At 40.1% G+C, this 13623-nt stretch overlaps 1 protein-coding gene across 1 annotated transcript in view; it reads right to left on the bottom strand.

Moving 5' to 3' along the window:
* Positions 1 to 13623, bottom strand: part of LOC132209882 (ral guanine nucleotide dissociation stimulator-like 1) — a 49624-nt gene that overhangs the window by 24202 nt on the left and 11799 nt on the right. Inside the window, exons 4-10 of the mRNA XM_059647704.1 lie at positions 12212 to 12289; positions 11299 to 11379; positions 10167 to 10259; positions 9432 to 9509; positions 4122 to 4315; positions 3368 to 3495; positions 1009 to 1224 (exon numbers count right to left, since the gene is read on the bottom strand). Coding sequence (XP_059503687.1) covers positions 1009 to 1224; positions 3368 to 3495; positions 4122 to 4315; positions 9432 to 9509; positions 10167 to 10259; positions 11299 to 11379; positions 12212 to 12289 — 868 coding nt within the window. The remainder of the gene's footprint in view (positions 1 to 1008; positions 1225 to 3367; positions 3496 to 4121; positions 4316 to 9431; positions 9510 to 10166; positions 10260 to 11298; positions 11380 to 12211; positions 12290 to 13623) is intronic.

Raw genomic sequence — 13623 nt, 5'->3', positions numbered from 1 at the left:
CAGAATAGCCTTTCATCCATGTCTACAACTGGGTGTCAGCCTACATTCGGTTGAACTGCTCCATATTGTAAAACTGGAGACAGACTTTCAAATCCCCATCAAGGTCCCATTAATGCCTCAAGACTGTTAACGAGTCAAAACTGATGCAGGCAGTGTTGCCAAGACCCAAACCAGACTTCTCTAAATTAGCTGGCAACAGAATTATTGTGAACTTTCATTCCAAACCTTAGTAATCAATGAATATTTTGTTGTCACGTGTATACGGGAAAATACATTGAAAGTACAGTTTTGTTGCAAAATCCAGTGCAATTTAGGATTACAAAATCAGTAAGAATCAATTACTTCCTTTACTTAATTAGTTAATTACTCGGTTCCTATCCTGATCCTTTCCAAATGTACGAGTGGGAATGCCACATGTTGGCGACAAGTACAAACCTGGTATCAGATCTGACAGCCCTTCCTCACTCTTTTACCGATTGCTGACTAACATGCTGAGACAAATTCCTTTGGCAAACACATAAGAAACAGACAACCAGGCAAGTTACTGAAGTGCCGTCATGTAGGCATACAGAATGCAGAACATTGGGAATAAAATGTACACTATTTCGTAGACTGATTACAGCTTGGAAGGGAGGCAAATAACACTATGTAATGCCCAATAACTAACTTCATTTTTGAAGGGCCAGTAAAAATCTGAAATCAGTTTGCCTTTTTTATCCACATAAATATTTTTGATGAGAAAAAAATACATTAATACTTCAATGCAACTGTAAACTGAGGCAAGAACTATGAGCAGCCAGCACGACAGAAATTATGAATGCTAGGATTTTCCATGAAGCATTCAACTCTTATTCAGAAAAGTATTCTGCTTGCCAGTTCAAGAGGCTTTCAAACCTTGGACATATCAACACATAGTGTTAATGGCTTGCTCTCTTCCACCATGGTTGTTTCATGCACTGTGGACTTTAACATGTCACAAAGGCTAAAAACCAATAAAGAATAGTGTACCTGGGCAACATCAATCCATTTCTCAATGATTTTAGCCCTCTGCCGTGGTTTCAGCTGTTGAGGTCTTAATATGGTGCTGGTGACACATTTTGTAACATTATTGAACTGTGTAATGGTGGCCTGGACGGTTGATACCAGATGCTGTTTTTCTTCCTTCCCTCGTTGAGACCAGATGGACCCTAAACATTGGCTGGGCACAAGTTTCCGAAAAAGATCCTGATCAAAAATAAAAAGGAAACAAAGGGTAAAGGTATCAGTCGTGCCATGTTTTTAGCAATGAACAACAAACAAGATTTGTCCGTCCATGGGTACATTCGTCCTGCTAGTTTGCAATTGTACATTAAAACTGCGTGCTATATTGTCAACGACTGGCTACATAATACTCACATTGATGCACAAGCGCACATTGGCTATTCAGACAGATCAAAACCCTCGAATTTTCAGTCATCTGCTTCCTATTTGTAGGTTAGATTTAAAATCACTGGTTATCTCCACCCAACTCCGACTGGGCTCCACGCACACCATCATGCATGGCTCTGCTGGCAATAGTCACTGCTACAGATGCTCAGCCCTGGTGGCCCACAGGCTAGACAGGCTGGGCATCAGTATAGCAGCCCTGCATCATGTCTACTTCTCGCACCAAGGCAGGTTGACAGAACACAATGGCAGCCTGGCCCTCTGTTGGTTCAACAGATCTCAATGTCAACACTTCCCCACTGTTGGTTTCATGCTGAACACGAATATTGCCAAACGTCCAAGCTTGTCAACTGGCCATTCAGATTACATTGTGTCCTTCTGTCTCCGTCTTCAAGATGAGCAACTCCCATCAACAATTATGCCCCAACAGTGAAAGTTAACACAGCTGGCAAATAGTTCCTTCAGATCCCCGTAAACTCATTCAGAATGGAGAAATTTGTCAGTCTCGTCACTTTCAAAGCCAGAGTTGGCTGTGACAGGTTGGAATAGAATGGAATGCTCAGAAACCATCGAGTGGGAAACTGTTGCATGTTTATGCAAGCATGGTGGGCTCTCACTTTTAACAGTCTGATCACGTCACAATGATGTCATCGATCATTTCTGGCAAGGAATAGCTTAGGGTAACCCTGCTGTCTCGACAGCAAACTACATAATAAAACTCCTGCTGTTTAATGCTTCAGCCCCCTGCACCTGTGCAGTAAAGGAAAAAAAAAAGAACTGGCAATGAGGATCAAAAAAAACCGCTTTGAGATTCATCAGGTCAAACCACTGATTTGAAAAAAGACTCTCAGCCCTCACTGCAGATCTCTATGATTCAACAAAAGAAAAGCAGCTACATTCCTCGACAGACACCCAACGAGGTTGTTGCCCACCAAAAATGGCTGCTGTCATCATTATGTCACATGATTAGACTCTAAATGCCAGTCGGTATATACATACACATATGCAACAGAAACTGCAGTGAAAACAGACAGTTACCTTTGGAACTCTGTGCAGAAAAGCAGCTGCCCCTTAACAAACTGAGATAACAAAGTGTGGAGTTGGAGGAACACAGCAGGCCAAGCAGCATCTTAGGAGCAACTGTGCTCACCCAGCTCTGCACTTTGTTATCTCGGGTTCTTCAGCATCTGCAGTTCCCATTACCTCTTATCCCATAACCAAAACCAACTTTTGACAAAGTGGTCACTTCCAGATGAGATCGCTGCACCCCTGTTCTGAACACTAACATATGCTTGGGATTTTTGAGACCTAGAGGACTACTTACATTCTAGAGTCACACCCAATGCTGACATACAGACCACTGAACTTCCACTTCAAGCCTAAGCCTATGACCAGACTTTGACATAACTCAAATTTTGATTCAGCAACTACGAGTCTCATTTTTTAGAGGTAGACATCAAGCCACCTTGCAGACGAGACTGGAATACCCTGTGGCTGATTCCACTCCAGAAGATTCTGGGAAAACAACAAAATTGCCATCCTGGATACTTCAAACAAAATCACTGGACTCTTGAAGAAACAGTGACTGTTATGATGAAACAATTAAACTTTTACCCTGAAATACTATTCATTTTGTAAAGGTTCAACACTAAGTTACAAAGGATTTTCAGTGCTCTCTCAGGTCACTTATTTCACATGACGTTCATTCAAAACAAATGACAAGTGCTGAAGTATTAGTTGGCAGGTATTTCAAGCGAGATACTGAAGTTACACGTCAAACAACACATTTTAACATCTTGGAAGACTGCATTTTGAAGGGAATTCAGTTATAACGACTGGTGGAGCAGTAATAGCATTAAACAACACAGAGAGATTCAGATGCCTACTGCTGACTGAAATATCTTATTCAGAATGACTGGGCCCCAGATTCCTGTTTACTCACAGCATCCATAAAAGTCAGCTGCTCTGCAATGAAGCGTGATGGGTAGGACAGGAGCTTTTCGTCAACTTGTTCGATGGTTTGGTCGTGTTCTTCTCCAATATAGAATCTAACTCTTCTACGGTAGCCTTCTGTGCAAGTGAAGATAGACATTTATTTTGTGCCCAAAGTTCACATTGCTCTAAAATATCTCACAAACTTGTGAATAGAAGTCATGCATTGGTTTACAATAGTTATCTAATATTCATACTTCTAAATCTAGATTTGGTGAAATTAATATGATATTGCACTGAAATCCTCTTGTTGGGAGCATCTCAATTGCAAAAGAAATTGTATTTAATGACAGATTCCCATCCCAATTTCTAGCTTTAGGAAATCTTCCGAATCACAATCTATTGTTTCACAATAACTTGCAAACTTATTACATCAGATTATAAAATAAAATGTCATTGACGGCAACAGTTCAAAAGGAAATTGTCCAGAAAGTCGTATTACATGCTGCTGGGTCTTAGCGGACCATATTAGAGTATCAAATCTATGCAGACTTTGGTCTCGTACATCATGTAGTACAGGGGTAATCATTCAGCAATAATTTTAATTAACTTCGTTTACCCAAAAATTTGGAAGTAATTTTGAAGCTTGTCAAAGGAAACCAAAATGAACTAAATCCTGAGACAGAGGGGCAAGCCGCACACAAACTTGTAGGGAGGCACCCTGAATTAAAACCACATTTTTGCAACATAATTATAAATCTTACTGAACATCTCTTTCTCCGCTGTTTCCTCCGCCAAAAACCGACTCAGGAGTTTCTGGGCCCGATGTTCAGCATCTGACCCCGGCACTGTCTGGTTCAAGTAGCAAAGTACCTTCCGGAGACAAGAGTAAGTTGGAACTTGACGAAAGTCTTCGGCAGACTCCTCCAGCCAGATTTCAAGAATTTCAGGTATAGCACTGGAAATAAAGTCAGAGTTTATATCTGTTTATCGGGGAAGCAAAACGTGTGGGAAAAAAGCTTCTAATTCTACAAATGTAAATGCAATAGATTAAAGTTGGAATATGGGGTCATCGTGCTCACACAGGAGATGAGCTGCCATCTTGGGCTGCTGCAGTGCACATGGCAATGGTGATCCTGCTGTGCCATCAGAGGGGGGCTGTGTGGCACTTTGACCCAATGATGAAGAAATGACTGTCCAAGTTCGAATTACGCTGGCCATGGATGGAAACTGCAAGTTGGCCATGTTTCCAAGTTTTCTTCTAGGTAGATTGCACAAGTAAGCTTAAGGCTCACGTATAAAGTGATTTCACATGTGTCTGAGGTTACTTATTACACCAGCAGGACCTCTTGGTGTTTAGAGTTTGCTAGTAAAGAGAAAGTGAGCTTTAACAAAAAATCTTCTTTATAAAAGTCAAATGGGACAAATCAGATGAACAAAGAAAAACACAAGGATAATGATGATTTGTTTGGCTTTGTTCTGGGAGTTGCATTGCCAGCAGTTGGATACCTCGGTAACATGGATAAATTGGGTCCAGCTGAGGATGAATAATGAAATACTCCAACATAGTCAGCTTTCAATTCACTTATTTTAACTGCCTGCCTGGCTAATACTGAGAGGCCGCGTAGCATTATTTCACAGGTAAATCAATGGTTACTTTTTTGCAACAAGACGTCAGCGGCACAGAGAAGTCATCACACCACTGAAATCGAACCCTTTGCACAGAAAAACTCCCCAGGGCACTTCACAGCAGATTAACCATTCAAAAACTGACAAAGGAGGAGATATTCAAACAGGTGTCCAAACATTTGGTCATAGTGACTCTTCATGAGTTTCTTAAAGGCGAGAGATGGTGATGTCTAGAGGAAGAAACTATACATCTGCAGGAAGAAGCACTAACGGTGGTGGGCTGATGAAAAAAATAAGAAGTACACAGCACACTGGACGTGGCAGAACAGAAATGTACCAAGCAAAGTTTGGGACTTAAAATAATTCCAGACAAAAGCAAAATAAGAACGTGAAAGGATGTGAACACAAGAATTGAAAGTTTTTTTCGAAAAAAAATCTAAAGTTCAGACATTGGTCAACCGAGAGACAACGTGGGCCAGCATGGACTGAGTTGCAGCTATGGTCTATGATGCAATAGGCAGAAGAAACCTTTGATGTTCCAAAGACTCCAAAAAGTAAACATTTGTTTGATTGGCATCCCCAATTTACATGGAATATTTTACACTGAAAGTGCTGTTCTAGTTTTTAATTTGGAATTTCCTTATCTGCAGCCCTACACTGAAACAGATGATCACTTATTTGAGTCCGTTCATAATAGATCATTACAGCACAGAAATTATATGATGTGAGACATTACACACAGACATTGGGGCTTCACTCAGACTTTAACAGCTCCATTCCTGTTAAACAGTGGTTGGTGTAGGAAGTGCTAGGCAGCCATAGTGCCATATGCAGCAATAGCCTCTTGTTGTTTGAGAAAGATATACGACTTAGAAATAGTTTACACTGGAGGGACTATTTTGACTTCATCTGCTTTCAGGTCAGTTGGCATAGGTCGTACTCTTTTGCAATGATTCAAAAACACAGCTGGCCCACACTGCTAAGATGCTGAATGATATTAACTAGTGAACATGGCAAATTATGAAATGAAGTGACTCATTTTTGGAAATGTCAAGAGATTGTTTTTCAGTGAGGTCAGAAGAATTATGAAAAGCTTGATAAAAGGTGAAGTTTTTAATCAGCTTTTTAAAAAATGGAGAAAAGCATACTGTGCATTTCAGATTTTAGAGTCTAAACAGCTGAAGCCATGGCTGGTAACAACAGGACAAACATAATCTGGGAGAGGCAAAAAAGTGAAACTGGACTGGAAAAAAGAGAAACGTCTGAAGTGGACACAAGGAAATTGCAGAGATGGAGGGACAAGGCTGTGGAAATGTTATTTGTTATGTTACCTCTCGGAAACAGTGACTAACTGAAACACACTGGAAATGTGACTTAAGGAAGTTGCCTGGGCTCATTTGGTCCTGAATCTTTCAGAAATGCTTCGATCACATTACAAACACTCGAACAGTAACCCTCCAAAAATATATAGAAAGAAAAATCAATTCAAAAGATCACAAAACCAAAAAATTCCATATCCTACTGAAAGCCTTCGTGGCTGGGAAATAGGTTGCTGAGCTAAAGAGCCTCTACCCTGCTGACAATATGGTAGAACTTAATTAGTACTGTGCAGAGTCCAAAATTTGACCCAAAACACTTTTCTGTCGTCCCACTAGAATTAAAGTCTCTGTTTCCAATAGATTCATTAACAAGTTACTACATCCCTACCGAGTAATCTGAAGCCTCTAATCAGCTGCAGTGTACAACATCATTTCATTTAATTACTCATTATCATCCTTCCACCATCTAAAAGGATCATTTCCTAAAGCGAGCACAACATAAACTTAGATTGCAATGGCACTGGAGAGAAGTGTATTCTTAAAGTATTAGAGTCTTCCAGAATTGAAATAATTATGTACAGGTGCACTTTTGTCTTTCTTTTCAATTCTGGCCACTTGCGCATCTGAGATTAATTGTTTCATCGATGACAACTTCACTGGATATGTTCCTGCCACTTCTGCTCTCACTCAAGATGTTCCTTTAAAACCATGTTTTGACCATGCTTTTACTCAACCCCCAAAATATCTGTGTTTTCTTCAATGTCAAACTGACAGGTTGTAAGCTACTATTCTGTAGAAAACAAAAATGATATTTTTCTACATTACTCAACCCAAAAAACTTGAATTCAAAAGGAGATTAACATACCAAATAACATGCCAAACCAGCACATTACTTTCATGAGGATTACACTGTCCTCAATCGGGGATCAGGATAATTTAGGTTCCTTCATACACTTCATCCCTATATGTCTCTTGAGACATTAGTACAGGAATATTGTGAAATTAATCAGGACCAATTTGGTATCCACAATTAGCTGTGTTCATCCAGACATGAATAGCTAGGTGTTGGAGAAAAATGTCCAGATAACCACCAAGCCCTGTGGCTTAGATTTCTAAAACTTTGTTTCATTTACCCAAAAAGCCAACTGGGTGGGTTAGAGTGAATAGCAATGCACAAGGCATCCCAACTGTGTTCTGAGTTAGTAGGTACTGCTGATGCTGGAGTCTGAGATAACAAGGTGTGGAACTGGATGAACACAGCAGGCTAGGGGCTCAGGAAAGCTGGCATTTCAGGTCTGGACCATTCTTCAGAAAATTTCTGGTGGAGGGCCCAGACCCGAAACATCAGTTTTCCTGCTCCTCTGATGCTGCCTGGCCAACTGTGTCCTATTTGTTTGATTAACAAGAGGGATTTTTCCTTTGCTGCATTTTTCATAAATTGTTTGAGCTTTCTTTCAAACTTCAGTGCAGCCCAGTTGTGAACGCTTGCTATTGCATCTGAAGTAAAAATATTCCCTGAAAATCCTCACTCCCTCAAATTGACCATTTTTCTCAATGCAATACTGCAAAAATTTGCCTTTGTATTTGCTCACAAGTAATTTATCTGTGCTGGGCCCTTCAGGCATTGGCTTTCTTGATTATAAAAATGACAAACAATATCAACTCAAGAAAACAAAATAAATGAATAAACAAACCATGTACAAAAGAAAATAAATCACTGTATATATAAAGATAAGAATTTCAAACTTTAAAGTCCCCAAGTCCAGTCCAGCACTCAAATCTATTGGATAAGTGTTCTTTTGTCTTAATCAAAAAACACAGAGTTTAATCGAACGGCCAGACAAACCAGAATAATCCCATCTTTAACCCCATGCTGCCAAAGTGACATGCAGGGCAGCATGGTGGCTCAGTGGTTAGCACTGCCACCTCACAGCTCCAGGGTCCCGGGTTTGATTCCAGCCTTGGGCGACTGTCTGTGAGGAGTTTGCACATTCTCCCCATGTCTGAGTGAGTTTCCTCCAAGTGATCCAGTTTCCTCCCACAGTCCAAAGATGTGCAGGCTGGGTGGATCAGCCGTGTGCTAAATTGCCCTTCGTGTTCGGGGAATGGGTCTGAGTGGGATGCTTCAAGGAACAGTGTGGACCTGTTGGGCCGAAGGGCCTGTTTACACACTGTAGGTAATCTAATCTTATTCAGAGCAGTAAAACAACCTCAGCTATCTGGTATAGCTCAAAAATAACTAGAATTCCAGCTGGAGATGCATTTGTGCGATGCTTTCTACAGTCAAATATCTTTGAAAGCACTTCGTTGGCAAACTTCAAACATGAAAAATGATTTCATGAGATTATTTGGATTTCATAGATTCAGGAAGTATTAATTCAAGATCGATTATGTGCAAAACGTACAACAGCAGCATGGAGTCGGAGGGCTACCAAAGTCAGGACACCACAAACAAACCACTTGCCAAGTATCTGACTGCTCTAGATAGCGGTATAATTCGGTTTCAACTATTCACAGGAAGTTTGCAGGATAACTTCTAATAAAGTGGTGTGAAGAGGAAAACCATTCCTGCAATAATGCATCATTATCACAAACTAGATTAATGACAATCTGAGATAAACAACCCCAAAAGCGTGATCATGTAGGACAAACAATTCCAAAAGACAAAGAATTTTGGATGATTTACACTGAAAAATATTAACAAGCCAATCTCTAGGAATAATGCAATCATTGGACATGCAAGGCAAGCAGCTTCTTTAATGCAAAAACAGAGTTAACATTTTGGGTCCAGCGACCCTCCCTCAGAACTGGAAGGGTCACCCAGACCTGAAACATTAACTCTGTTCTTACCGTCACAGATGTTGCCAGAAATGCTGAGCTTTTCCAACAACTTTGTTTTTGTCCCTGAGTTGCAGTGTCCGTGATTCTTTCAGTTATTATTTAGCTTCTTGAATGTGATTGTTATGGGTTGGAGTGCCGTTTGCCATCCTGTTTTGGGTGCCTTATATATTCATGACAAAGGCTCTACATTATTTTACAGGTCTTTCTGGCTCTCCAGCAATTCTTCTCACATTCTTAAATTTCACATTGAAAATACAATTTCACTGCATGTCAAATCAAACTTACATTTTCATTAGTGTTTCCTTTTCTGCAGGACTGAAATTATATTCTTCTAGAAAGCTTGATCTGTTGAAGTCTATGCTTCTGCGATTTATCATAAACCACAAAAGAAAAAGCAAATTGAAATGGTGTTTAGGTCTACAATTGGTTGCCAGCCGTAAAATAAAAAAATGAAGTCTCAAAATTCAGCATCCGAAGCTGTGATCAGCTAACTTTATGAAACAAGGTCACACTCTAAATGTAAAACTGCATAAAATAGTGAATACGTTCTTTAAATTTCCTCAGGAAGTTTACCAGAAATGCCCTTGAGGGCCAAAGCAGCTCGCCAGCAGTGGTGGCGGCTGGTGGTAACAGGGGAAAGGAGCAGGTGCAAGGAGTGAAGCCACTTCTTCAATAGCTTACATTTGCTACTAGTCCAGAAATTTCAGTCTGAGATAAACTCAACACCTTCACACGCAACTGCTGCTTGTGCTTTGTATTGCTTGTTCCTCAGAATTAGGGAGAGAATAGGAAAAAAACTCAGAAGCTGTTTCTTCATCAATGTGCCATGATCTGGAATGATATCCGTGTATTTGTTTCTGTGGTATGTGTTACAGAGTCATACAGCATGGAAACATCGCTGCCTTCATGAAGAGATTTCTGATTATCCAGCCTATGGCCACCAGCTCTCCAGCCATTCCCTTTATACACTACTGTATTGCAAATGAAGCATAACATGGTCACATTTTGGATCAAACTCACTTCTTGACTGTCGCTCCCTTTTCTGGTGAACTTAAATTCTGAATTTCATCAGAATTCGGACCGTGTTCAGACTCGACGCTTTCACAGCTGCAACTGAACATGAAGAACAATTTAAAACACCTCAAGCAAACCCTTTTATCTTCAGTTAAATCCATTAAAATACCCATGAAAATTAAAGATTCAGAATTAGAAGCCTCCATCAGATGGTTTTATTAAACAGGTTACACACCAGATGGTGAAGATTTCTGAGTCAGCATAAAATGTTAGCCCATATGCTCCCCAAGTATTCTTGCTTGAGACTGGGATTACAGTTCCTGTGATGCTGTCCCACCAATAAGATGAATCTAGTTGCTGGATTTATCCACACACTTTTGAATATAAACATAGTACATGTTGTAATCCTCCACTCCTCTGATACCACCCCTGCATTCAAACAGCATTAGGTTGTTGTGCAAAGTGCCACTGCAGCCTCAAGCTATTTTTCTCTATCTCAGTATCCTCAGTTGTCTACAATTCACTTCCTTCTGAGTTACCAACACCAGGGACAACCAGCCGTTCTAATCAAAGCAGAAATTGCTGTAAAAGCTCAGTGGCTCAAATTACTCAAAAATATTAACTCTGCTTTCTCGCCACAGATGCTGCCAGACCTGCTTAGCTTTTCCAGCAATTTCCATTTTCGTTTCAGTTTTCCAGCATCTGCAGTTGTTTAATGTTCACATTTCTAAAATGCTGCCCAACCTCAGCTCATCCTTGTCTCAACTATTTACTTTTCATCGTGAATTGGACATCAACTTCTTCTGAATAGTATCGCAGCCAGGCCCTTACCTCTGTGAAGATTAAACAGTGATTTATGACCATTAGCCCCACTTTCGCTACCCTTTCACTGCTCACAATGGAGGACGACAGTCGGATTCCCTTTTAACATTAGCTGCCAGCATCATTTAGTTCAACACTTCCCTTCTGAACTACTTATAATTAACTCGGTACACACTGGGGTCATCAATAATCCTCATCATTTGTACCATTTGCCACACTCTCCCGCTTGTGGGAACATTCTGACACTGTCACTAAACAACCTCCTTCTGTAAGACAGGCTAATTGCAGTTTTGCCTAAACTTGTGTTCAAACTTACTTGCTGCAAACGCCTTCTTGCTCCTTTTGAAGTTGGACCTCCTCCAAATCAAAATTATTCTGGATTGTTCCTTCTTCTCTTCTGGAGCCAAAATAAATATCTTATGATATGGTGCTTCCTGAAATGATCCATGTCTGATATTTGATCGATAGTGTGTGTGTATGTGTGTGCACAATAATTATAGAAGTGGTAGTGCAGGTTGAAGATCTCATCAGGATTCTGAACTTTAAAAATTGGAGCATTGTATGAAAAACAAATATGTTCTGACTAATCATTATAAAAAAAAACTCCTGATATGCCCTCAACTCTGGTATTTACCAACCACACTTCAGGAAGGGATTTGACAGGGTGCACAAAACATTCACAAAAAATATTACCAGAGATGACAAACTAGACAGCCCTGTGGAGAGCCTGAAGAAGCTCAGGCTGTTCTTGGAGAAAACTAAGAAGTGATTTCAAAAGTGTTCAAAATCATAAGGGATTTGGTTAGAATGGATAAGAACAATCGGTGCCTTGTGACAGAAGGCTTAAGGAGAAAAGGACACTGATTTAAGATGATCAGCAAAAAGAACCAATGGTGACAAGGAATTTTTTTTTTCAATAGCCTATTCAGGAACTGGAAAGCTCTGCCGAATAGTGTGGTGGATGCAGCTTCAATTGAGGTCTTCAAAAGTGAGCTACAATTTTCGAAAGGAGAGGTTTCGCAGTATTACACAGTAAAAGGACTTAGGAGTGAACGTAGGCAAGTCCCTCTTTGAGAGCTGGTACAAACATTATTAAATCATTGTCTCTGGGCTATTACCATTCGATGGCTATACAACATTGCACAAACTGCTAGCTCCCCAGCTATATCCTACCGCTTTGTCATATTCTGAATAATGATTCATTTTGTCATGCATGCAATTAAACTTACTCAGCAATTATTTCGCTGGATCCTGAAGAAACACAACTTCCATTTTCCTCACCATTTGCACTGTCAACATTTCCAGAACTGCAATTGATCAAAGAGGACAAATTAAGTCATTTAGAACAGGCAAACTCGTCCAGAATTAAATCCAACCCAATTCAACAACAAAAAATCACAGCCTTGAGAGATGGATTGTTTTGACTTCCACAGGATGCCCACAGGCCTTCATATTGAGGCAGTGCTGGGGTGTGGGTTGGAAGAGACAGAGCAGGGCAATAAGGAGAGAAAACCATTTCTTCAGTATTTCACCCTTGTTGAAAGCCGTTTCTGGGCTATGCAATAACTTGATACTGAAAGACAAGCAAAATTTAATCTACCACTGAAAAGCTTTGAAAGCTTTATGCTAATTCAACATTATCCCATCTCTCAAAATAAGCCAAACATTGCAGAAGCAGTGAAGCAGTTGCTTCATGTGATTGCTATTGTCTGGATTGGTGCTCACTGCACTGCCATTTGGGGTATCTTCCTGAGGCAACCCTGACATAATCCTACAGCAAATCCCAACAGTTTCCTTTCACAGTATTAGATCCCAAATACCATACAACAGGTTTAATCTGTCGTCACATCAAATTTACTTGTCAATTACTCCTTCAGTTTCTGACAAACTTAGGTTTCCACCCACCACACAGTGTGACATGTCAATATTTTCACAGCTGCAACTGGTCACAAAACACCAAATAAATCATTTTACTTGTGCATATGATCACATTTTTAATTTCTGGCACTGTTATCAACATTGGGATTTGTGGCTGTGAGGGGGAGCCAGTGGGTAGATGAGGTGTAAAGATGTCAAATAAAGAACCTCTGCACTGGGACAGACAACAAACATCCCAAAAGAGAGGATTTAAGTTTAACTTCCTCATATCTGAAAAAGAAACTCAAGCTCTTTACAGACTATTGACAATTCAACCCTCACAAGCACAGCTTGTAACTCAAAGTTTGATTCAGAGCACTGATGTAGGAATTTGTCTTTGCTCAAATTCACTGAAGCTTAAGGTCAGATTAGTCACCATTGGCTGTTTTGCTGAAAAAAAAATCATTTTTCTATCCTGCTCCTTTAACAGTTCTGAGTTTCGTTAAAGATCTGGACAGAATAAGCTCAGGATTAATTCAAGGTCTCTGACTTGTGAAAGTGCCTGACTCCATGAATACACATGGCAAATGACCAAATTAGATAATTCAAAATGCAAATTATTCAATGGCAATATTGTATAGGAGAAATACCAAGGCTCGGACATGGGGAGCAGGTCACATTCTTAATTGATAACATATTTCTTCAAATGTTACGGACATTTGGAGGACACTTCAATGAACTTGGAGGAAGTTTGTAGGGAGGGTGCAGCTGAGCAGGAAGGAGG

Source organism: Stegostoma tigrinum, chromosome 8, assembly GCF_030684315.1.
Source record: "Stegostoma tigrinum isolate sSteTig4 chromosome 8, sSteTig4.hap1, whole genome shotgun sequence".
NCBI classification, from domain to species: Eukaryota; Metazoa; Chordata; class Chondrichthyes; order Orectolobiformes; family Stegostomatidae; genus Stegostoma; species Stegostoma tigrinum.
This window is presented reverse-complemented; position numbering and strand designations above follow the sequence as displayed.